At 39.4% G+C, this 18,327-nt stretch overlaps 1 protein-coding gene across 1 annotated transcript in view; it reads right to left on the bottom strand.

Annotated features, from left to right (window-relative positions):
- LOC126298077 (8-oxo-dGDP phosphatase NUDT18) overlaps window positions 1–18,327 on the bottom strand; it is a 142,074-nt gene that overhangs the window by 110,084 nt on the left and 13,663 nt on the right. Inside the window, exon 2 of the mRNA XM_049989396.1 lies at window positions 2,308–2,498. Coding sequence (XP_049845353.1) covers window positions 2,308–2,498 — 191 coding nt within the window. The remainder of the gene's footprint in view (window positions 1–2,307; window positions 2,499–18,327) is intronic.

Raw genomic sequence — 18,327 nt, 5'->3', positions numbered from 1 at the left:
GCCATACAGCCAGCTGATGTGTTCACTGCAAAGCCCCAGTAGCCTTGAACGAACTGTGACAGAAGCCCAAACAACAGGGGACTGACATGCATTGATACTATGAAATAGTGCATCAATAATGGCTATGCACAAAGCAAAATCTAGATTTGATTAATAAAACCTGAAATGAAAGGACAGCTGATTGCTGTGGTCCATACTTTATTTGTAATAAAGTTCTGCAAGAACTTTGAAGTGCGCTTAAGAAGGGAAAAGAAACGAAAGGAAAAAAACTCTCTCTGAATGAGGACCGATCCAATGTAAATTCCAAAACAAGAAATCACTGTGAATGAGCTTTATGAAAGCAAGAACAGCATCCTAACCAGTGATATCACAGGCATCATATGACTCACATGGAGCATTTTAATGGGCGTTCAAATTATAAGAATTTCATTTCCATTTTTTAAAATACTGTAATCAATGAGAAAAGAAAGCATGTTATGAGAATAAAATGATATAATTAACCATTTAGGACAATTACCTGCATGCTATCATGTACGCACTGTCGCCCCCAGCCACAGGGTCAGACAAAAATTCGACACCCAAAACGCACTGTGAGTTCAACACTAAGATAACATGTCACTACTGCTGGAGTAATTCATCATGCAAAATAGCTTGAACCCACATGTTGCTTCACAGGGTGGTAGTTTCAGTTCGACATGCACGGTTAGAGAATTTACTGAAAGGGGCAGATGTGACCAACCACAACTACTACTATCTCCATGACTATCTTCAGGAATGATGTTTTCATGCTGGCAATAGAAGTAGCTTATCAGATACCACCCACACTCTGGACATAAATTCTCCAGTTTTTACACCAGCTGAAGTGGGGGATGGCCTGCATGAAGGAAGTGCAAAAGAACAGCCTGCACCTTTGTTGCACGCACCCAAAATTAGGCAGTCCCACGTCACACCACAAGTTTTTCATTGTGGCCAAAACCAGAGCACTACTGCGCTCTCGTTCTCAGAGATGATGCTGGACCATTCAGAGGTACAATGTGGCTGTTGGTGGTGGATGCTCTCCCTATATGGCCTTAACTTGGACAATCCAGACCCTAGACATTTGCCATAGAGAGGGCAATCTACTCCACAGTAGCACACAACGCCCCATAGTTTGTGTCACCTAAGTTAGAAAATTTTAGCTCAAGTATCTGATCATTAAACCACTCTCTTATTAAAGCATTTATGATATTTTGTCAGTATAATAGCATGCAACACCTGACATACCCTCCATTCCATCCTAAGCCTACATCCAATGCAAATGCTGAGCAGCACTTTAGGACATTCAAAACTCATATGACAGAAACACTCCCTACATCATCAGATGACAGTACAACAAGCACACTGCAAGTTACCTATCTGCGCCATCAATGATCATGGCAAGGCAAGGCTGTTGGACAGGCACAGGCACTGTTTGCTTTTGGACCTACTGGGCTCTGCCAAGTGAGCACAGGGCCCCATGGCCCTCAATACATCATCACACAGACTCCTATTTCTGGATTCCAACTGCCCAGGCTACATGCTAGTTAAAAGGGGAGGTAAAGTCAGTCCCTGCCCACCAGCAATGAAAATGTAGACATTTTGCTCCAATGGCTCAATACATCAAAAAGCACTACATTGAAATTATAACTGTGTTGAAGGGCAAAATGGATACAGTGAACGGCCACTGCTCTGTTATAAGGAGCCATTTGTTATGCGCCACAGGCAGTTTGCCTACAACCATTTTGTTCTGGACTTCCAATTTCACTTGCCAACTGACTGGAGTGTTTACATTTGTGTATGACTGCTCTAGCTTCAGTTATTGGCTCCGAGTTGGATTTCATATGTTATGGTACTCCTAATCACCCTTGAGAACACTGCATGAACTGGGCTTGTGACTGATCACAATGAAATTGTCCTAAGCAGTCACTCTTGTAATAAACCTGTTACTGGTATATCTGTGGTATACAAACATGAGTGTTGTCCAAAAATGTTTGAGTAATTTCGATAAGTAGTAATAAAAAAAACTCTCTCTCTCTCTCTCTCTCTCTCTCTCTCTCTCTCTCTCTCTCTCTCTCTCTCTCTCTCTCTCTCTCCCCCCCCCCCCCCCCCCCCCCCCCGCACCCCCCATCTACCCTTTCCTCCAGACATGCGGTTTGAAGGGGTTCTACATTTCCTGTAACTACAGAAGTTAACTGCTAGAACAGTTTCCCATAATCAGTGTACTTTAAGTGGAAATTCTACTCTGAGTAACACTTACACAAAATTACATACAAATTCAACTTAACATACCTCTATTTCTTCCCCAGGTTCAACCCGTCCTGCAGGTAGGTACCACTGCCCATAACATGAACTCTTGGCTTCCTGCATCATCAGGATCTCTCCCTCTTCATTCATGAGCACTCCAATAACAATGTACGTTACTGTAGATTTCACTAGAGGTACATAGTCTGATGATACACATGGTGTTATTCCCTTGGCAGCTGTAAGAAATAACAAAATTCCTTCAGGAGGGAAAGGAGCAGGAAGAAAAAGTTTATGATTATTTATTACACACTAGAAGATAATCACAATACTAAAAAATAATACAATGACTCCCAAATAAAAAAAATGGCAGCTATTGCATTAGATGTGGTTTTTCTAGTCACATGAACAAATTTGTAGACAGCATCAGTGAACAATGTGATGTAGCCAAAGGACAGGAAATATGGTACTTGTCTCATACTAAAAATATTTTGCACAGAATGTGCAACCATTTGCCACAGCCATGGTATAAATTAAGCAGAACAAAAACTTTTTGTGCTTTTGTAAAGCCAAAATTTTCAAAAAATACCTGCTTGTCTTTGAGTAGATAGAGACATTGTTCCAATTTAACATAAGCAACTGCATAAAGATGAACAAAATAACTCAGTGATCAGAAAAATCCAATGACATGGCATGGCCCACAGAAATACTCATGAACAAAGATTACAGCTCAAGTCCCTGCAATTATCTTGAGATAATATTAAACCACTCTCTTATTAATTCAATCATGATATAGTCAACTGTATATGAAAGACTGTCATCTAGCACTGCTTAGGCCTTGGGAATCCCAGTTTGTGATGGCTTCATCTGAATTCAGCAGTGATTGGACTGTGACGTACAGGACACAGAGGTCTTTACAGCCACTACCAAATTATGATGAGCACGTAAAACAAAAATATCACAGACATTTAAAAACCTTATTCCAAAAAATGAAATACTTTCTGCAAAAATTGTAATGTGCACATACAACTGTTGACACTATGGAAACTGAACACTTAGGAGACTACTGGGCCTCTGAAACAGGCCATATGTGCTGTTATTTAAAGTGTTACTAGCACATAAGTAATGGATGAACCTTCTACAGCAATACATATCAAAAAAGGACCAAGCTTCAAAATATTTATAATTATGTTTAATTTAGTTCTTTGACAGATTACAAATTTTAAAATCATGTTGACAGAAAGTGTAACTATTCGCCCAAGGAAAAGGTGTAAGGTGAATTATTAAGGAATTTTTTCCTCCTAAGCTTCCAAAATTTCTTGTTCACTCAACAAATGTGACAAATTTGTAGCAGAGTTCCAGCAAACTGTGAAACACATCAAGTACATGCATGAAATGACATCAATGTGATCATACAAGCTCAGTCATTAATGACAGTAGTAGCTGTTACGTTTGCTAATGTTTCTTTCAAAATAATTCTAGAAATTGACAACAGAATGCAGCAGCAGTCATGAGGCAAGTCCGAAGACATCTTATCATTGTTATCATATGAAACGAGTCCAGTTTTCAAGAGATTGGTAGCTTTCACTGAATAACAGGCACTCAGTAAAATCAGTTGGCAAACTATACAATAAAATAAAGGCAAATGTTAGTAACAGAAGCACTGCAGGAAAAAAAAGACTGATAACAAATCTACACAAGCATTTCCTACTGAGGCACATCACAAAAAATTGCTAGTTATTTACAAATACTGAGATAAAATATCTTTTTTCACAAACAGAAAACTTATGATGCCACTTGCCTCACGTAGTAAACATAAAAACCTCACAGTGGAATATATAAATTAGAGTTTAACAGTTGTCCTGCCTTCTTCATAGGTAAAACAGGAAGAAGTTCCCATCATGCAATGAAGCCACAGCCACTTTGATAAATCCTCAGTAGCTAATCATATGTACCAACACACACAATTAACCGGAAGACTGTACGATGGATGCTTCAGTGGTGCAGCTGACACTGTTTCTAGACCCACTCAACATTCAAGCACAACAGAGTGGCTGTTAAGTATCCACTTCACCCTGTTTAGCGCCCATTTGCTGCTCTCCATGACAGGAGTTTCCAGATGATCACGTGGTCACTAGAGCGTAGACTGACTGCAATCTCCCACTGGGCAACATGTAAGAGGATAGTAAGTATTATTGAAAAATAAATTGACTGAGGAGAATGATCCCACAGGAGTGCTGAAATGGTGTTTTGCCTCATGTCCTGTCAACAAAGGGGTCTCACCAGCTCTACCACAGGGCCAGATGGTGGTGATGTCCCGCACTCTATGTCCCATATTATCTGCAGAAAAAGAGGAACGAGGAAGGTAACTGTGTCACGTGGTTATTGAGTATCTTCTGATATAATGGTTTCTGAGGGGGTAGATAGAGTAAATTCTAGTGACATTATGATGCCCATTTACAGTTAGTTATTTGCATGCTCTGTGTATCACAATTGCAACCTCTTGCTATGATACAGAATGATTCAGATTTAAAACTATGGTACATCACCTCATTGGAAAATATGGCAACATGCTGTTCATTTAAATGATTTGTTAAGTTGGTTTCTTGTTTGTAAGTAGGTGGAAAGACAAGATGTGATATGCATCGACTCACTATTAGTTCTCTCTACACTGAGGTCACCCTTACTGTGGATGCTATATCCACTTTGCATAGAAAAGTCAAAATCCATAAAAAAATTGTGCTGTAAAAATTAGCACAATTGCCTTTGCTGTGCTGCAAGTTTTAGTCCCTCCACATGCATTCTGTACCCACCAATGTTCCGCTAGTGTATGGATGCCACTTTATCACGTCTCTGTACTGAAATTAATAGCTCCATCAGACACAAAGAGATTCGCATGGCCCAACAGTTTGCAAACTGTATTTCTCTGCACATGAATATTCCCTTCATGCTTTTTTTTCAGCAGAGACTGTGGTACTTTCCTGAAAGTGGCACTGCTTGTCTTTTTTCTTGAGTTTCTCTTGGGCACTAGAAGCTTTACTGTGCTGCTATATACATACTTTTCTTCCTGCGTGGAAGGAGCAGCAGGTTTTGAGCTAACACACTCTTGTGTTTCTATTTACAAAGGCAGATGTTTGAGATGGCACTTATGTTAAAGTGTTGACTTTCAGATTGGCATTTAAAGAGCTGAGGTCAATGTGGTAATGAATATAGGCTTACATAGCTCTGTAGACTTTTTCTTTCATCTAAAGTAATTTTAGGAAGTAATCTGAGGAACAAATTTCTGAGGACATACACTGGAGCACAGCACTGTAGGATAGAGAATCATATACTGTGGAAACACTGGAAAAGAAGAGAAAGCATTTGTGATGTGGTGCTACAGAAGGACGTTGAAAATCAGATGGGCTGATAAGGTAAGAAATGAGGTGGTTCTCTGCAGTATCGGTGAACAAAGAAACATATAGAAAACAATGACAAAAAAACGGATCAGGATAATAGCACATATCTTGAGATATTGGGTAATAACAGCATGGTACTACAGGGAGCTGTCGAAGGTAAAACTTGCAGGGGAAGACAGACTGGAATACATCCCCAACATAGGATGCAAATTCTACTCTGAGATGAAGACGATGCCAAAGAGAGGAAGCTTTGGTGGGCCTCATCAAACCAGCCAGCAGACTGATGACCAAAAGAAAAATAGTAGCAATCAGCTTCACTATCTCAGCTCCTGTATTTTTTCTTTCTTCAGGGTACCCAGTGTAATCTCTACATCGGGTGAGAGCAATTATCACACACTAGAGAAGAGAACAAATGATTCCATACTGTGCAGCCTAACCACATATGCTCCACGTTGCTTCTCCTTTACAAGCCAAAGTGGTGCAGTCAAAACATAAGCCATGTGTTCCCTAGGATTCCTTTTCCATTAAATCTCAAAATAAATGAAGCCAGTTTTACTAATTCACCATCTATCCCTTTCCGTTACGATTTGAAGAAAGTTTTCCATGCCAGTGCCTCTTCCTCATGTGAAGTAGAACAGTGGTAAGACACTGGATTTTTATTTGCTGCACAGCTAGTAAAATAACAGACCCCTAACTCCGCTTATCAACTCTGTAAATTTGGTCACTTACGAGAAAAACGCTACAAGTCACCACTGCAAAAAAGCAAGGACAATCATATTTTCTGTGATACACCAATACGTCGGCTTTGTGTCAAGTGTGACTTCTCCCAAGTCTCATGTGTAAACATTTCTCTCATTCATGCCTTTGTGGTTACATTTGCCACAGATGATCAAGTCTGTATGGGAACTTTAAATCTTGCAGACCCAGTTCGGAAGACTTATCTGTATTACTAAATGGCTAATCAAGGGCAAAGTCCCAGTTTTTGGTTGCCTATCTAATGGCTTCCAGGGGCAAGAACAATTTGATTTTCAATATTTTATATAGTTATTGACCGCCGTTAACTCAATAAGTTGAAAGTATTACAATTAGCAAAATTTTTATCACTGGCACCTTTCACAAAATGATTATTATATTTTAACTGTTTATGCAATACAACTGCAGCACCATGCAAGACGCTTTAATTTATTACTTCTTTACAACTAACCCTATTCACAATATTTTTCAGACAATATCCACAGATACCATTGAATGTACCCACAGGGGCATATCATTGTATGACACACAATTCAGGCGATGCGGCATCTTACAGACGTGAGTTAGATTTCTTAAACACTTGGAGGTGGGGCTTTAATGGTTAGCTACAGTCCACTAATTTGAAAATACTCAACCAGCAAACTAACAAATTCAGTCCATTCAGCCATTACGGAGGAAATTTTTTTATCTAAGTTACAATCATGCCTGTTTAAGCACTACCTTGAGCAACTATAAAGGTATTCTGGCACGTGCCAAGTTTTTAGATAACAAACTCGTATACAAAATGTCACCACTTAAATAATGTCTCTTTTCTGCCAGATTTTACAATACTGTGGCTTGCACTCCAATTTGCACAAATGTAAATCATTCAGAGAAGGAATCAAAAACTTGGGCTATATTCTCAGCAGCAATATAAACACAGCATCACAGTAATCGGTAATTGTACAATCTTCTATATTTATCACACTTTCCACATCTAAGTAAATAGAACACTAAATCGTAATGTTCGTTCCTTTTTCCTGTTCTATTAAACACTTACATAATTAACAATTTCAGTGAATGCTAAACTATTATGGAAAGTTCATTCCAAGGTCAGCCACGATCGTGCAACCAACTTTTGCAGTTTAGCATAAAAGGAGTTCCTTTTAAATAGTTGCCTGCCTACAAACAAAATTATGCTGCACTAAAGAACAGCAATGTTGGGTCCACTTCTGAGCTAAACTCTGACTGGGAAACCATTGGTCCTAAAAGCCAACACTTCACAGTATGACATCTTTGGCACTTTAGAACACAAACTCCTATAACAATGAAGACTCTTTAACTTTCACATAAAATATTCATTCCATAGGTCAAAGAAACTAATGCTAAATTGGAAAACAGACATGGCTATTTTATATCCTATTCAAATTTCTACACCTATTTCTAAGAAAGTCATTCTGCATGGAGATATATAAAGACCTGATACTGATCTTCAATAAGCTGCACAAAATAGCACACCAGTACAGCGATTGACAGCTCTTGATTTCAAAATTACAATACTTCATTTTCATACTGCTAGATAGCACGCCAATTCAGATGCCCTGTCTCTAACACCACTAAGTTTAAGCACCAAATTTGGTCAAGCAAATGAGCTTTGCTTCCAAATCAATGCAGCAATCTTAAATTAGATGGAAAATTTTGCAATGAATGCATTCCAAAGAGGCACAAGACACGAGGCAGGATGCTGCACTATGGGCAATGCTACTATACCTACTAAATTGTTGGCCTACTAACATTAAACTGCTAGTCAATAACAGAGCTTTTTATGTCACTGCATCTTCTTAAATAAAGGCATAATATCACTGAGTACAGAACGAGTAAGATGCCAGGTTGTCATTCCCCATGCCCTACATTCCAGCACCTTCCAGTTGCTACACCAAGTCTGTGAAGGGATGATGGCTGCACACTAACTATGACACAGAGTACATAGTACAGGAATGCAAACAGTTGAGGTACATCAGAGCACACCTCAATAGTTCTTTACCCAAGGCCCATTACAACATAGCCTTGGGACCCCAACTACATTGACTTCAAAAGACCCTATTAGTGAACAATATTGTTTGTAAGTGTTCAACCAATTCTCTATTTGGGTAAGCTTCATTATACAGATTCTTGTGTGCACCACTGTTAAACTAGCAGATAACTGTTCTGTTAAGACCATGTGCTCACACTATTTGACGTGTTGTATTTGTACCAGTTGTCTATAGAATACCCATTTTTGTAGCTGAAGTTTCTAGAACATTTATGTAGTGGCTTCCACTCTGAAACAGCAGGTTGTTAAAGAAATTGTCATTACTAGTATCTGGTCAACAAGGGAGAAGTGGCAGCAAAATTGCCAAATCACAAAACTCTTCATTAACCCCCTTGGGAAAAGGATAATATTACTGAGCACAGAATGAGACAGACACCAGGTTGTCATTCCCCACGCCCTACGTTCCAGCACCTTCCAGGTGCTACACCAGGTCTGTGAAGAGATGATGGCTGCACACTATGACACAAAATGCAGTAAATGAAGCAGGCAAAACAGAATACAAACGTCTCAAAAATGAGATCAACAAGAAGTGCAAATTGGCTAAGCAGGGATGGCTAGAGGACAAATATAAGGATGTAGAGAGACTTATCTCACTATGGGTAAGATAGATACAGTCTACAGGAAAATTAAAGAGGCCTTTGAAGAAAAGAGAACCACTTGTATGAATATCAAGAGCTCAGATGGAAACCCAGTTCTAAGCAAAGAAGGGAAAGCAGAAACGTGGAAGGTGTATATAGATGGTCTATACAAGGGCAATGTACTTGAGAACAATATTATGGAAATAGAAGAGGATGTAGATGAAGATGAAATGGGAGATATGATACTGCGTGAAGAGTTTGACTCAGCTCTGAAAGAGCAGAGTCGAAACAAGGCCCCAGGAGTAGACAACATTCCATTAGAACTACTGACAGCCTTGGGAGAGCCAGTCCTGACACTACCATATGGTGAGCAAGATGTATGAGACAGGGGAAATACCCTCCAACTTCAAGAAGAATATAACAACTCCAATCCTAAAGAAAGCAGGCATTGGCAGATGTGAAAATTACCGAACTATCAGTTTAATAAGTTACGGATGCAAAATACGAATGCAAATTCTTTACAGACGAATGGAAAAACTGGTAGAAGCCAACCTCGGGGAAGATCAGTTTGGATTCCGTAGAAATATGTGAACACGTGAGGCAATACTGACCCTATGACTTATCTTAGAAGCTAGATTAAGAAAAGGCAAACCCACATTTCTAGCATTTGTAGACTTAGAGAAAGCTTTTGACAATGGTGACTGGAATACTCTCTTTCGAATTCTGAAGGTGGCATGGGTAAAATACAGGGAGCGAAAGGCTATTTACAATTTGTACGGAAACCAGATGGCAGTTATAAGAGTCGAGGGACATGAAAGGGAAGCAGTGGTTGGGAAGGGAGTGAGGCAGGGTTGCAGTCTCTCCCCGATGTTATTCAATCTGTATATTGAGCATGCAGTAAAGGAAACAAAAGAAAAGTTCGGAGTAAGTATTAAAATCCATGGAGAAGAAATAAAAGCTTTAAGGTTTGCCGATGACATTGTAATTCTGTCAGAGACAGCAAAGGACTTCGAAGAGCAGTTGAACGGAATGGACGGTGTCTTCAAAGGAGGATATAAAATGATCAACAACAAAAGCAAAACGAGGATAATGGAATGTAGTCGAATTAAGTCGGATGATGCTGAGAGAATTAGATTAGGAAATGAGACACTGAAAGTAGTTAAGGAGTTTTGATATTTGGGGAGTAAAATAACTGATGATGGTTGAAGTAGAGAAGATGTAAAATGTAGACTGGCAATGGCAATGAAACCGTTTCTGAAGAAGCAAAATTTGTTAACATTGAGTCTAGATTTAAGTGTCAGGAAGTCATTTCTAAAAGTATTTGTATGGAGTGTAGCCATGTATGGGAGTGAAACATGGACGATATATAGTTTGGGCAAGAAGAGAATAGAAACTTTTGAAATGTGGTGCTACAGAAGAACGCTGAAGATTAGATGGGTACATCAATAACTAATGAGGAGGTATTGAATAGGTTGGGGAGAAGAAGGGTTTGTGGCACAACTTGACTAGAAAATGGGATCGGTTGGTAGGACATGTTCTGAGGCATCAAGGGATCACCAATTTAGTATTTGAGGGCAGTGTGGAGGGTAAAAATTATAGAGGTAGATCAAGAGATGAATACATGAAGCAGATTCAGAAAGATGTAGGTTGCGGTAGGTACTGGGAGATGAAGCAGCTTGCACAGGATAGAGCAGCATGGAGAGCTGCATCAAACCAGTCTCAGGACTGAAGACCACAACAAGAACAACAACAATTAACTAAATATTAACTGTATGGATGTTCTGTGACTGGTTGACAAATGTGAAAATTACCAAACTATCAGTTTAATAAGTCACAGCTGCAAAACACTAACACGAATTCTTTACAGACAAATGGAAAAATGGGTAGAAGCTGACCTCAGGGAAGATCAGTTTGGATTCCGTAGAAATATTGGAACACATGAGGCAATACTTACCATACGACTTATCATAGAAAATAAATTAAGGAAAGGCAAACCTACGTTTCTAGCATTTGTAGACTTAGAGAAAGCTTTTGACAATGGTGACTGGAATACTCTCTTTCAAATTCTGAAGGTGGCAGGGGTAAAATACAGGGAGCGAAAGGCTATTTACAATTTGTACAGAAAGCAGATGGCAATTATAAGAGTCAAGGGACATGAAAGGGAAGCAGTGGGTGGGAAAGGAGTGAGACAGGGTTGTATCCTCTCCCCGGTGTTATTCAATCTGAATATTGAGCAAGCAGTAAAGGAAACAAAAGAAAAGTTCAGAGTAGGTATTAAAATCCATCGAGAAGAAATAAAAACTTTGACATTCACCCGATGACATTGTAATTCTGTCAGAGACAGCAAAGGACTTGGAAGAGCAGTTGAATGGAATGGATGGTGTCTCCAAAGGAGAATATAAAATGATCAACAACAAAAGCAAAACGAGGACAATGGAATGTAGTCGAATTAAGTCGGATGATGCTGAGCGAATTAGATTAGGAAATGAGACACTGAAAGTAGTAGTGGAGTTTTGCTATTTGGGGAGCAAAATAACTGATGATGGTCGAAGTAGGGGGGATATAAAATGTAGACTTGCAATGGCAAGGAAAATGTTTCTGAAAGAGAGAAATTTGTTAACGTAGAGTATAGATTTAAGTTTCAGGAAGTCACTTCTGAATGTATTTGTATGGAGAGGAGCCATGTATGGAAGCGAAACATGGACGCTAAATAGTTTGCAGAAGAAGAGAATAGAAGCTTTCAAAATGTGGTGCTACAGAAGAATGCTGAAGATTAGATGGGTAGATCGCATAACTAATGTGGAGGTATTGAACAGAATTGGGGAGAAGAGGAGTTTGTGGCACAACTTGACCAGAAGAAGGGATCGGTTGGTAGGACATGTTCTGAGGCATCAAGGGATCACCAATTTAGTATTGGAGGGCAGTGTGGAGGGTAAATATCGTAGAGGGAGATCAAGAGATGAATACACTAAACAGGTTCAGAAGGATGTAGGTTGCAGAAGGTACTGGGAGATGAAGAAACTTGCACAGGATAGAGTAGCATGGAGATCTACATCAAACCAGTCTCAGGACTGAAGACCACAACAACAGGAAAATTTTGAACATCCACATGGTGTCTCATCGAGTGAAAGAAAGTAGGAATATTAGGATTAATGCACCACTGACACGTCATGAAATAAATGAGACCATGTAATACTCTTGATGGTGATCTGACCATGGGACTGAGATATGAAGTTCAGTCCACCTAAATACTCTTTGATAAGACTAAGCTATGTGCTCGTAATGGGTTTCAACCTCTCTCCTCCGTGTTGTCCTTTTTTTTAAAAAAAAAAAAACCGCACACACACACGCACACACACATGCACACACACACACCTCATAAGGCCAGGAAATGCAGTGGCTTCATTCCCAAAATATGTACCTGATTTTATGAAATAAACCACTAACAAATATAAAGACTAAACTTACCACACTTGAATCCTCCTGAATATCTCTTGTATTTGCATAAAAAATGATTGTTTTTATAACGTGCCAAAAATTCGCTCAGGTACTAATTATCAGCCGTATGAAGCCTACCCCATTCACAGTGGGAAAACAGTAATTATAGACGTTGTCTTCTTTATTTTATGGCCCTATTTTTCCCAGCTGTAGTTGTATGAGTTACATACTTTAATACCCTCTTCTACAACTTCTAAATGCCTTATTTAAGTACATGAAATGGCAAGGTGGCAGTGGACCTTCACAACATAACAACACGAATACATTTAGCATTACTTATGGTGCTGTGTCCTAAAATCTACCACATATATGTAGAAGACTATGAAGAATGATGTAAGTAACAAAAACATTTGACCACTGGAGATGCTTTAAAACAAATCTAAATGCATTTAGTCTTAATAAGGCTTTTGCTAAGTCACAAAAGTCAGTATTAACCTACTTATGGCTTGTAATTATACTTGTTTGGACTACTACTGAGCTTTTCAATTGGTAAAAAAATTGCCCTTTCCTATTTTGTTGCCATTACACAAAGAATGCAGTGTACTTTTAACACATTCACATATATGGCATCAAAGTGAATTCATGAGCTAATTTTTTCAACATTCCATTTCCTAATTGTTTGTTTCGACTAATGTACTAACACCCAATATTTTACAAAGGCTTTACATAAATAATTGTTGTTTAATGTAATGTGAGAGATAGATTAGAGACATGTTCACAACAGCTACATATGACAGGGAACCGTATTCTTTACAATGTAACTGTAAACTTTACAATGGCAGAAAATCACAGTGCCATAAGGCTTGCAATAGTTTAACAGGCTGAAATTGCAACAAATCTGAAACTGTTTTATAACCATTATCAGTCACAGACAATATACCCATTTATAGGTAAGTTGAGTGTTGATGAAGTAACACTTTAAAAATTAAATTCATTCACTGTGAATGGATGTACTGGCTGTTTAAGTGACCACACACCTCTGATACTAACACTTCTGAAGAACCAAGAATTCAAATAATAGTAAATTATAGGAAATTTAGTTTTATAAACAAGGATATTGGATTCCTAATGTTGTTTCAAGTATTACACACACAGTTTTGTAAAAGATCTCAGGCAATACTGACGTAATTGCAAGAGTACAGTAATATTCTGCTATTTACTGTAATGAAGGTGGTCGTAACTGTCCTTAAGTGAAAATTTGTTTATCATTTTAATATAATTTGGTGTTTCTGTCATTATAAAGAAAAAATAACCTTCAGGTGGCACTGTTGGGTGACATACCCTTACCATTCACGCATAAGAAAACATTATGTTGTGCAGGATGGTGATAGTTCAACACTAAGACCCATAAATACAGTAAGCAAACATCCAAAGCAAGATTTAAATATCAGTCTTATTGTGGCTTCACAGCTTTCAGCTCAGGCCTTACTACTCACAATTTGGAGGTTTCTTGTAAAAGCATTGATAGCATTTTGGGTGCAGAAGACTTAGGGAGAAATTCTAAGTTTGGCTAGGTCAAGAAACATAGTTCTATTCTTCTGCATATTTTTCCTACTTTTGCTCACTACACATTACTTCTGCTTCCTGTGAATGCTCCTGTTTCACAATGCAACAGTCATACCATAGCTATAGGAAATCGTGTGCTCGTATCTTTTACTTCAAAGCTTTAGAAAAGAAACGGTCAAATTACATTGCATGGACACATTTAGTTTGGTTGTTAAGATAAGTATGTAAAGTTGTCCTCAATGCCTAGCTTGGCTTTACCACAACAGTGCTGGTTCACCAGACATTATCCTCTGACCAATCGGCTAACAAACCCCAAATTATAGAGCAGCCTACAGTTTAATGTAAACTAAAACCATAACGTGACATGGAATTTTTGCATTTACAAATCATTGCTAGAGGTAAAAGAGGCTCTAAATGACAGAAAGAGTATCTGAACTGACTAGACATTGAAACCCTAGCCTTCAGATTTGTAGTCTGACCACTAAGCCAATGAACTATACATTGTTTACATATCTGTCCTCATTGTTTAAGAGAATGTCACAAATTTGGTATTATTTTAAAGGCAGAAATAGTTATTTTAATGATCATCAAGAAAACACTGTATTACATTATTGTGCATATCAACATTCTCCGGCCAATCACAAATAAATGTCTTGGTTGGTTGGTTGGAAGCTTAAAGGGACCAAACTACTACCTTCTCAGACACTCTTTCGTCCAACAGTAGTCTACATTACCGTACATCAGAGGTGGCCTACCATGAAAAACCTAGGATAAGAAAACCCTGCGATCAAAAGGTCAACACGGGCTCCCCATTTGGGGAACAACCGAAAGCCCCCTGAAAGCAGAGTGCTATGACAGGACATACGGCCCCCCTCCACCCCCCACCCCAGCACCTGCCACTTACCAGAGGTACCCCACTCAGAAACTGCCTGTCAAGTGTTTCACAGAGAGGCAAAAGATGAACAAGTGTAACAGACCACGCGAAAGGGAGGAAGAGGAGTAAAAGAGGAGGTAGAGTGATGGCCGGGGTGGACCACAACGCCCAGACAGCCACAGCCAGGTCTGAGCAGAGGAGGCAACAAAGTGTTCCGCCAATCCCTCAATGGGCCAATAAGGTTAAGTGGCCCTCCGTTAAGTAAAGTGGTAAAAGCTCACTTTACAAATAAAATGTAAAACTAAGTCAGTGACTGAGGCATCATCTCCTAACACCAGGGGTAGCAAGTCAGGGATATTAACAGTCCACCGCATGGTGGCTAGATTGTGACAGTTCACCAAAATGTGGAACCACATGATAGTTGGGTGGGTCCTCACAATGGAGGAGATGACCATGAGTCAGCCAGGTAAGGCCCATGAGGAAATGGCAAAGTACGGTAGAGTCCCTATAAGAGGCCTGCATGGAAGACATCCACAAATTTCTAGTCTTCTTTATCACCTGTAGTTAGTTTGGTGAAGTCAGGGTGAGCCACTCCATATTCCAGATAGCTAAAACTTGATGATGTAATACTTATTGGAGGTCTCTTTCCTCAATACCAATCTCAAGAGACGGCTTATTGGTAACCAGTTTGGCCAGGATATCAGCGAGTTCATTCCCTGGGATCCCAACATGGCCCTGGGTCCAGATGAAGGTCACTGAGTGTCCACTTTGTTCAAGGGCATACAAGGAATCCGGGAAAACTATGATCAAAGGATGGCAAGGGTAAATCTGGGCGAGAGCTTGCAAACTGCTTAAGGAGTCACTGAAGATGAGAAAGGGCTCACCCACGGAGAAATTTATATGCTCAAGAGCACGAGAAATCCATGAACTCAACAAAGATAACACTACAGCCATTTGGCAAGAAGCACAGTTCGGTATGTCCCACAGCAGTATAAGCAAAGCCTACATGACCAGCAACCACTGAGCCATCAGTATATACAGGTTGGTAGCCCTGCGCCTGCTACACGGACGTCTGAGTCACAGCTCTTGTACAAGATAAGTAATTTAAGTAGTAATAAACTGTTTTTTAACACTTTAAACTAATTTATTACGTTAATTATAGTGCTCTGCAAGCGTACCATTAAAGGTTTTTGTCTTACTCGCGTATTTTCACAGTAATCACGTAAAGTTCGTTTTGTTTACATATCGCGGCCAGGCCGAACTTTTGAGTTTTCAGATTAAACTTCATACCGCAATCTTAAGTGCATTTACTGATAGTTTAGTGTGCTAAATACGTTTGCTGCCCCTTTATAACTGTAGAGTATCGTCATCTTTTAAGTAATTTCCAGTAAAAAACTTCTGAACCACTGTTTACATAGTCGCGAGTAGGCCTAATTTTTCGTACACGTATTTTCATTGTTTTCCGGTAACTTAATTGTCTTTCTGTCACTAAAATCGATTTGTACCATGAGTGTAAAGTGCCTGGTAGGATCGTTAGCTCCGGGGTCTGGTGTGATGGATGTAGTAACTTTTTTCATTGAGGCGACTGTAGTGGCGTGGGAATTGGGAAAATGAGCGAGACTCATCAGTGGTTCTGTAGGCTATGCAGTAGAGATAGGAAGATTATGGAACAGGAGGGGAAAATTGCTGCCCTTCAGGCTGAGTTAGATGAGGCTAGGCGAGAACTGGGCAGGTTAAGGTGGGAGAAGGGTAAACAGGGGTGGGAAGTGGCAACAGGCATGAGGAACAGGCCAAGAAATTCTTCTGACAGCTTTGTTATTAATGTACAAAATAGGTTTGACCTGTTGCCTCAGTCAGAAACTGATGAGCCTCTCACAGAAGTAGATGTAGACAGGGCTCAACAAGCTTTCAGCAGCGAATTGATTAAGAATGTAGGGAAGTCTGCAAAGAGAAAGAAAGTCTTGTTGCTAGGTAGTTCGCATGCTAGGGGTGTGGGCCAACTTCTGCAGGATGAATTAGGGTTGGATTACCAGGTCACAAGTTTTTTCAAACCTAGTGCTGAACTTGGGCAGGTTACAGAGGATTTAGGTTCACTATGTAAAGGTTTTACTAAGGAAGACACCGTGGTTATTGTGGGTGGGCCGGGCAACAGTATTGACAGAGATCCGGGGTACAGCATAAAGTGTGACCTGGCAAAGATTGCATCGGCATCGAATCATACCAGTGTTGGGTTTGTGTCGGTTCTGGAGCGCCACGACCGACCTCATTTGACCTCTTCTGTCAGGCGAGTTAATTTGGAGTTGGAACGGCTACTTGGATCTGGTGCAGGGTCACACATTGGTGTGGTTCCTGTTGATTCACTCTGTAGGTGGGACTATACTAGACATGGCCTACACCTCAACAGGAAAGGGAAGGGTAAACTGGCTGGGCTGATAGCAGGAAATTTAAAGGGGGGAGGAACTACATCTCATGGTGGAAACTCTTTTTTAGTGTAAGATCAGTGTCCAGTGGGAAACTCAGCCAGGCAAGTACTAAAGATGTTAAAAAAGTTCAAGACACTCACAAAAGTAAAGTGAAAAATAATGTTAGTATATTTCATCAAAATATTGGGGGATTGAAGAATAAAAGTACTAAAGATGTTAAAAAAGTTCAAGATACTCACAAAAGTAAAGTGAAAAATATTGTTAGTATATTTCATCAAAATATTGGGGGATTGAAGAATAAAACTGATGAGCTTCTGCTTTGTTTAGAAGATATAGAAACCAAGAATGTAATAGATATACTATGCCTGTCTGAGCATCACATTGTCACTGATATGCAAAAGGTTAGCATCAATGGGTACAAATTAGCTGCACATGTAAGTAGAGATAATATGATGAGAGGAGGAGTTGCCATATATGTCAAAAGCTTCCACAGTGCAAAAAATTTAGAAACTAAAAAATTTTGTGTAGAGCAACATATGGAAGCATGTGCCACTGAACTTAAACTAAATGATGGCACTTTCATAATTGTAACAGTGTATAGGTCCCCCTCAGGGAGTTTCCAGCTATTTCTAGAAAACTTGGATGCTTTGTTGTGCTATCTGTCAGACAGGGGGAAGCAAATTATCATTTGTGGGGATTTCAATGTTGATTCCCTGAAAGAGTGTAATAGGAAGAATGACCTTTTAGTATTACTCAGTTCTTTCAATTTGAGCTCCGTCATTGATTTTCCTACTCGGATAACAAAGAACAGCAGTACATTGATAGATAACTTTTTTATAGACCAAGATAAGTTTAAGGACATAAATGCTTATCCTGTTGAGAATGGTCTTTCAGATCATAGTGCACAGCTTGTTACAGTACATGACATAGCTCCATGCAGTATAATAAATCAGACTTTCAAAGCAGT

Source organism: Schistocerca gregaria, chromosome X (genome assembly GCF_023897955.1).
Source record: "Schistocerca gregaria isolate iqSchGreg1 chromosome X, iqSchGreg1.2, whole genome shotgun sequence".
Lineage (NCBI taxonomy): Eukaryota > Metazoa > Arthropoda > Insecta > Orthoptera > Acrididae > Schistocerca > Schistocerca gregaria.
This window is presented reverse-complemented; position numbering and strand designations above follow the sequence as displayed.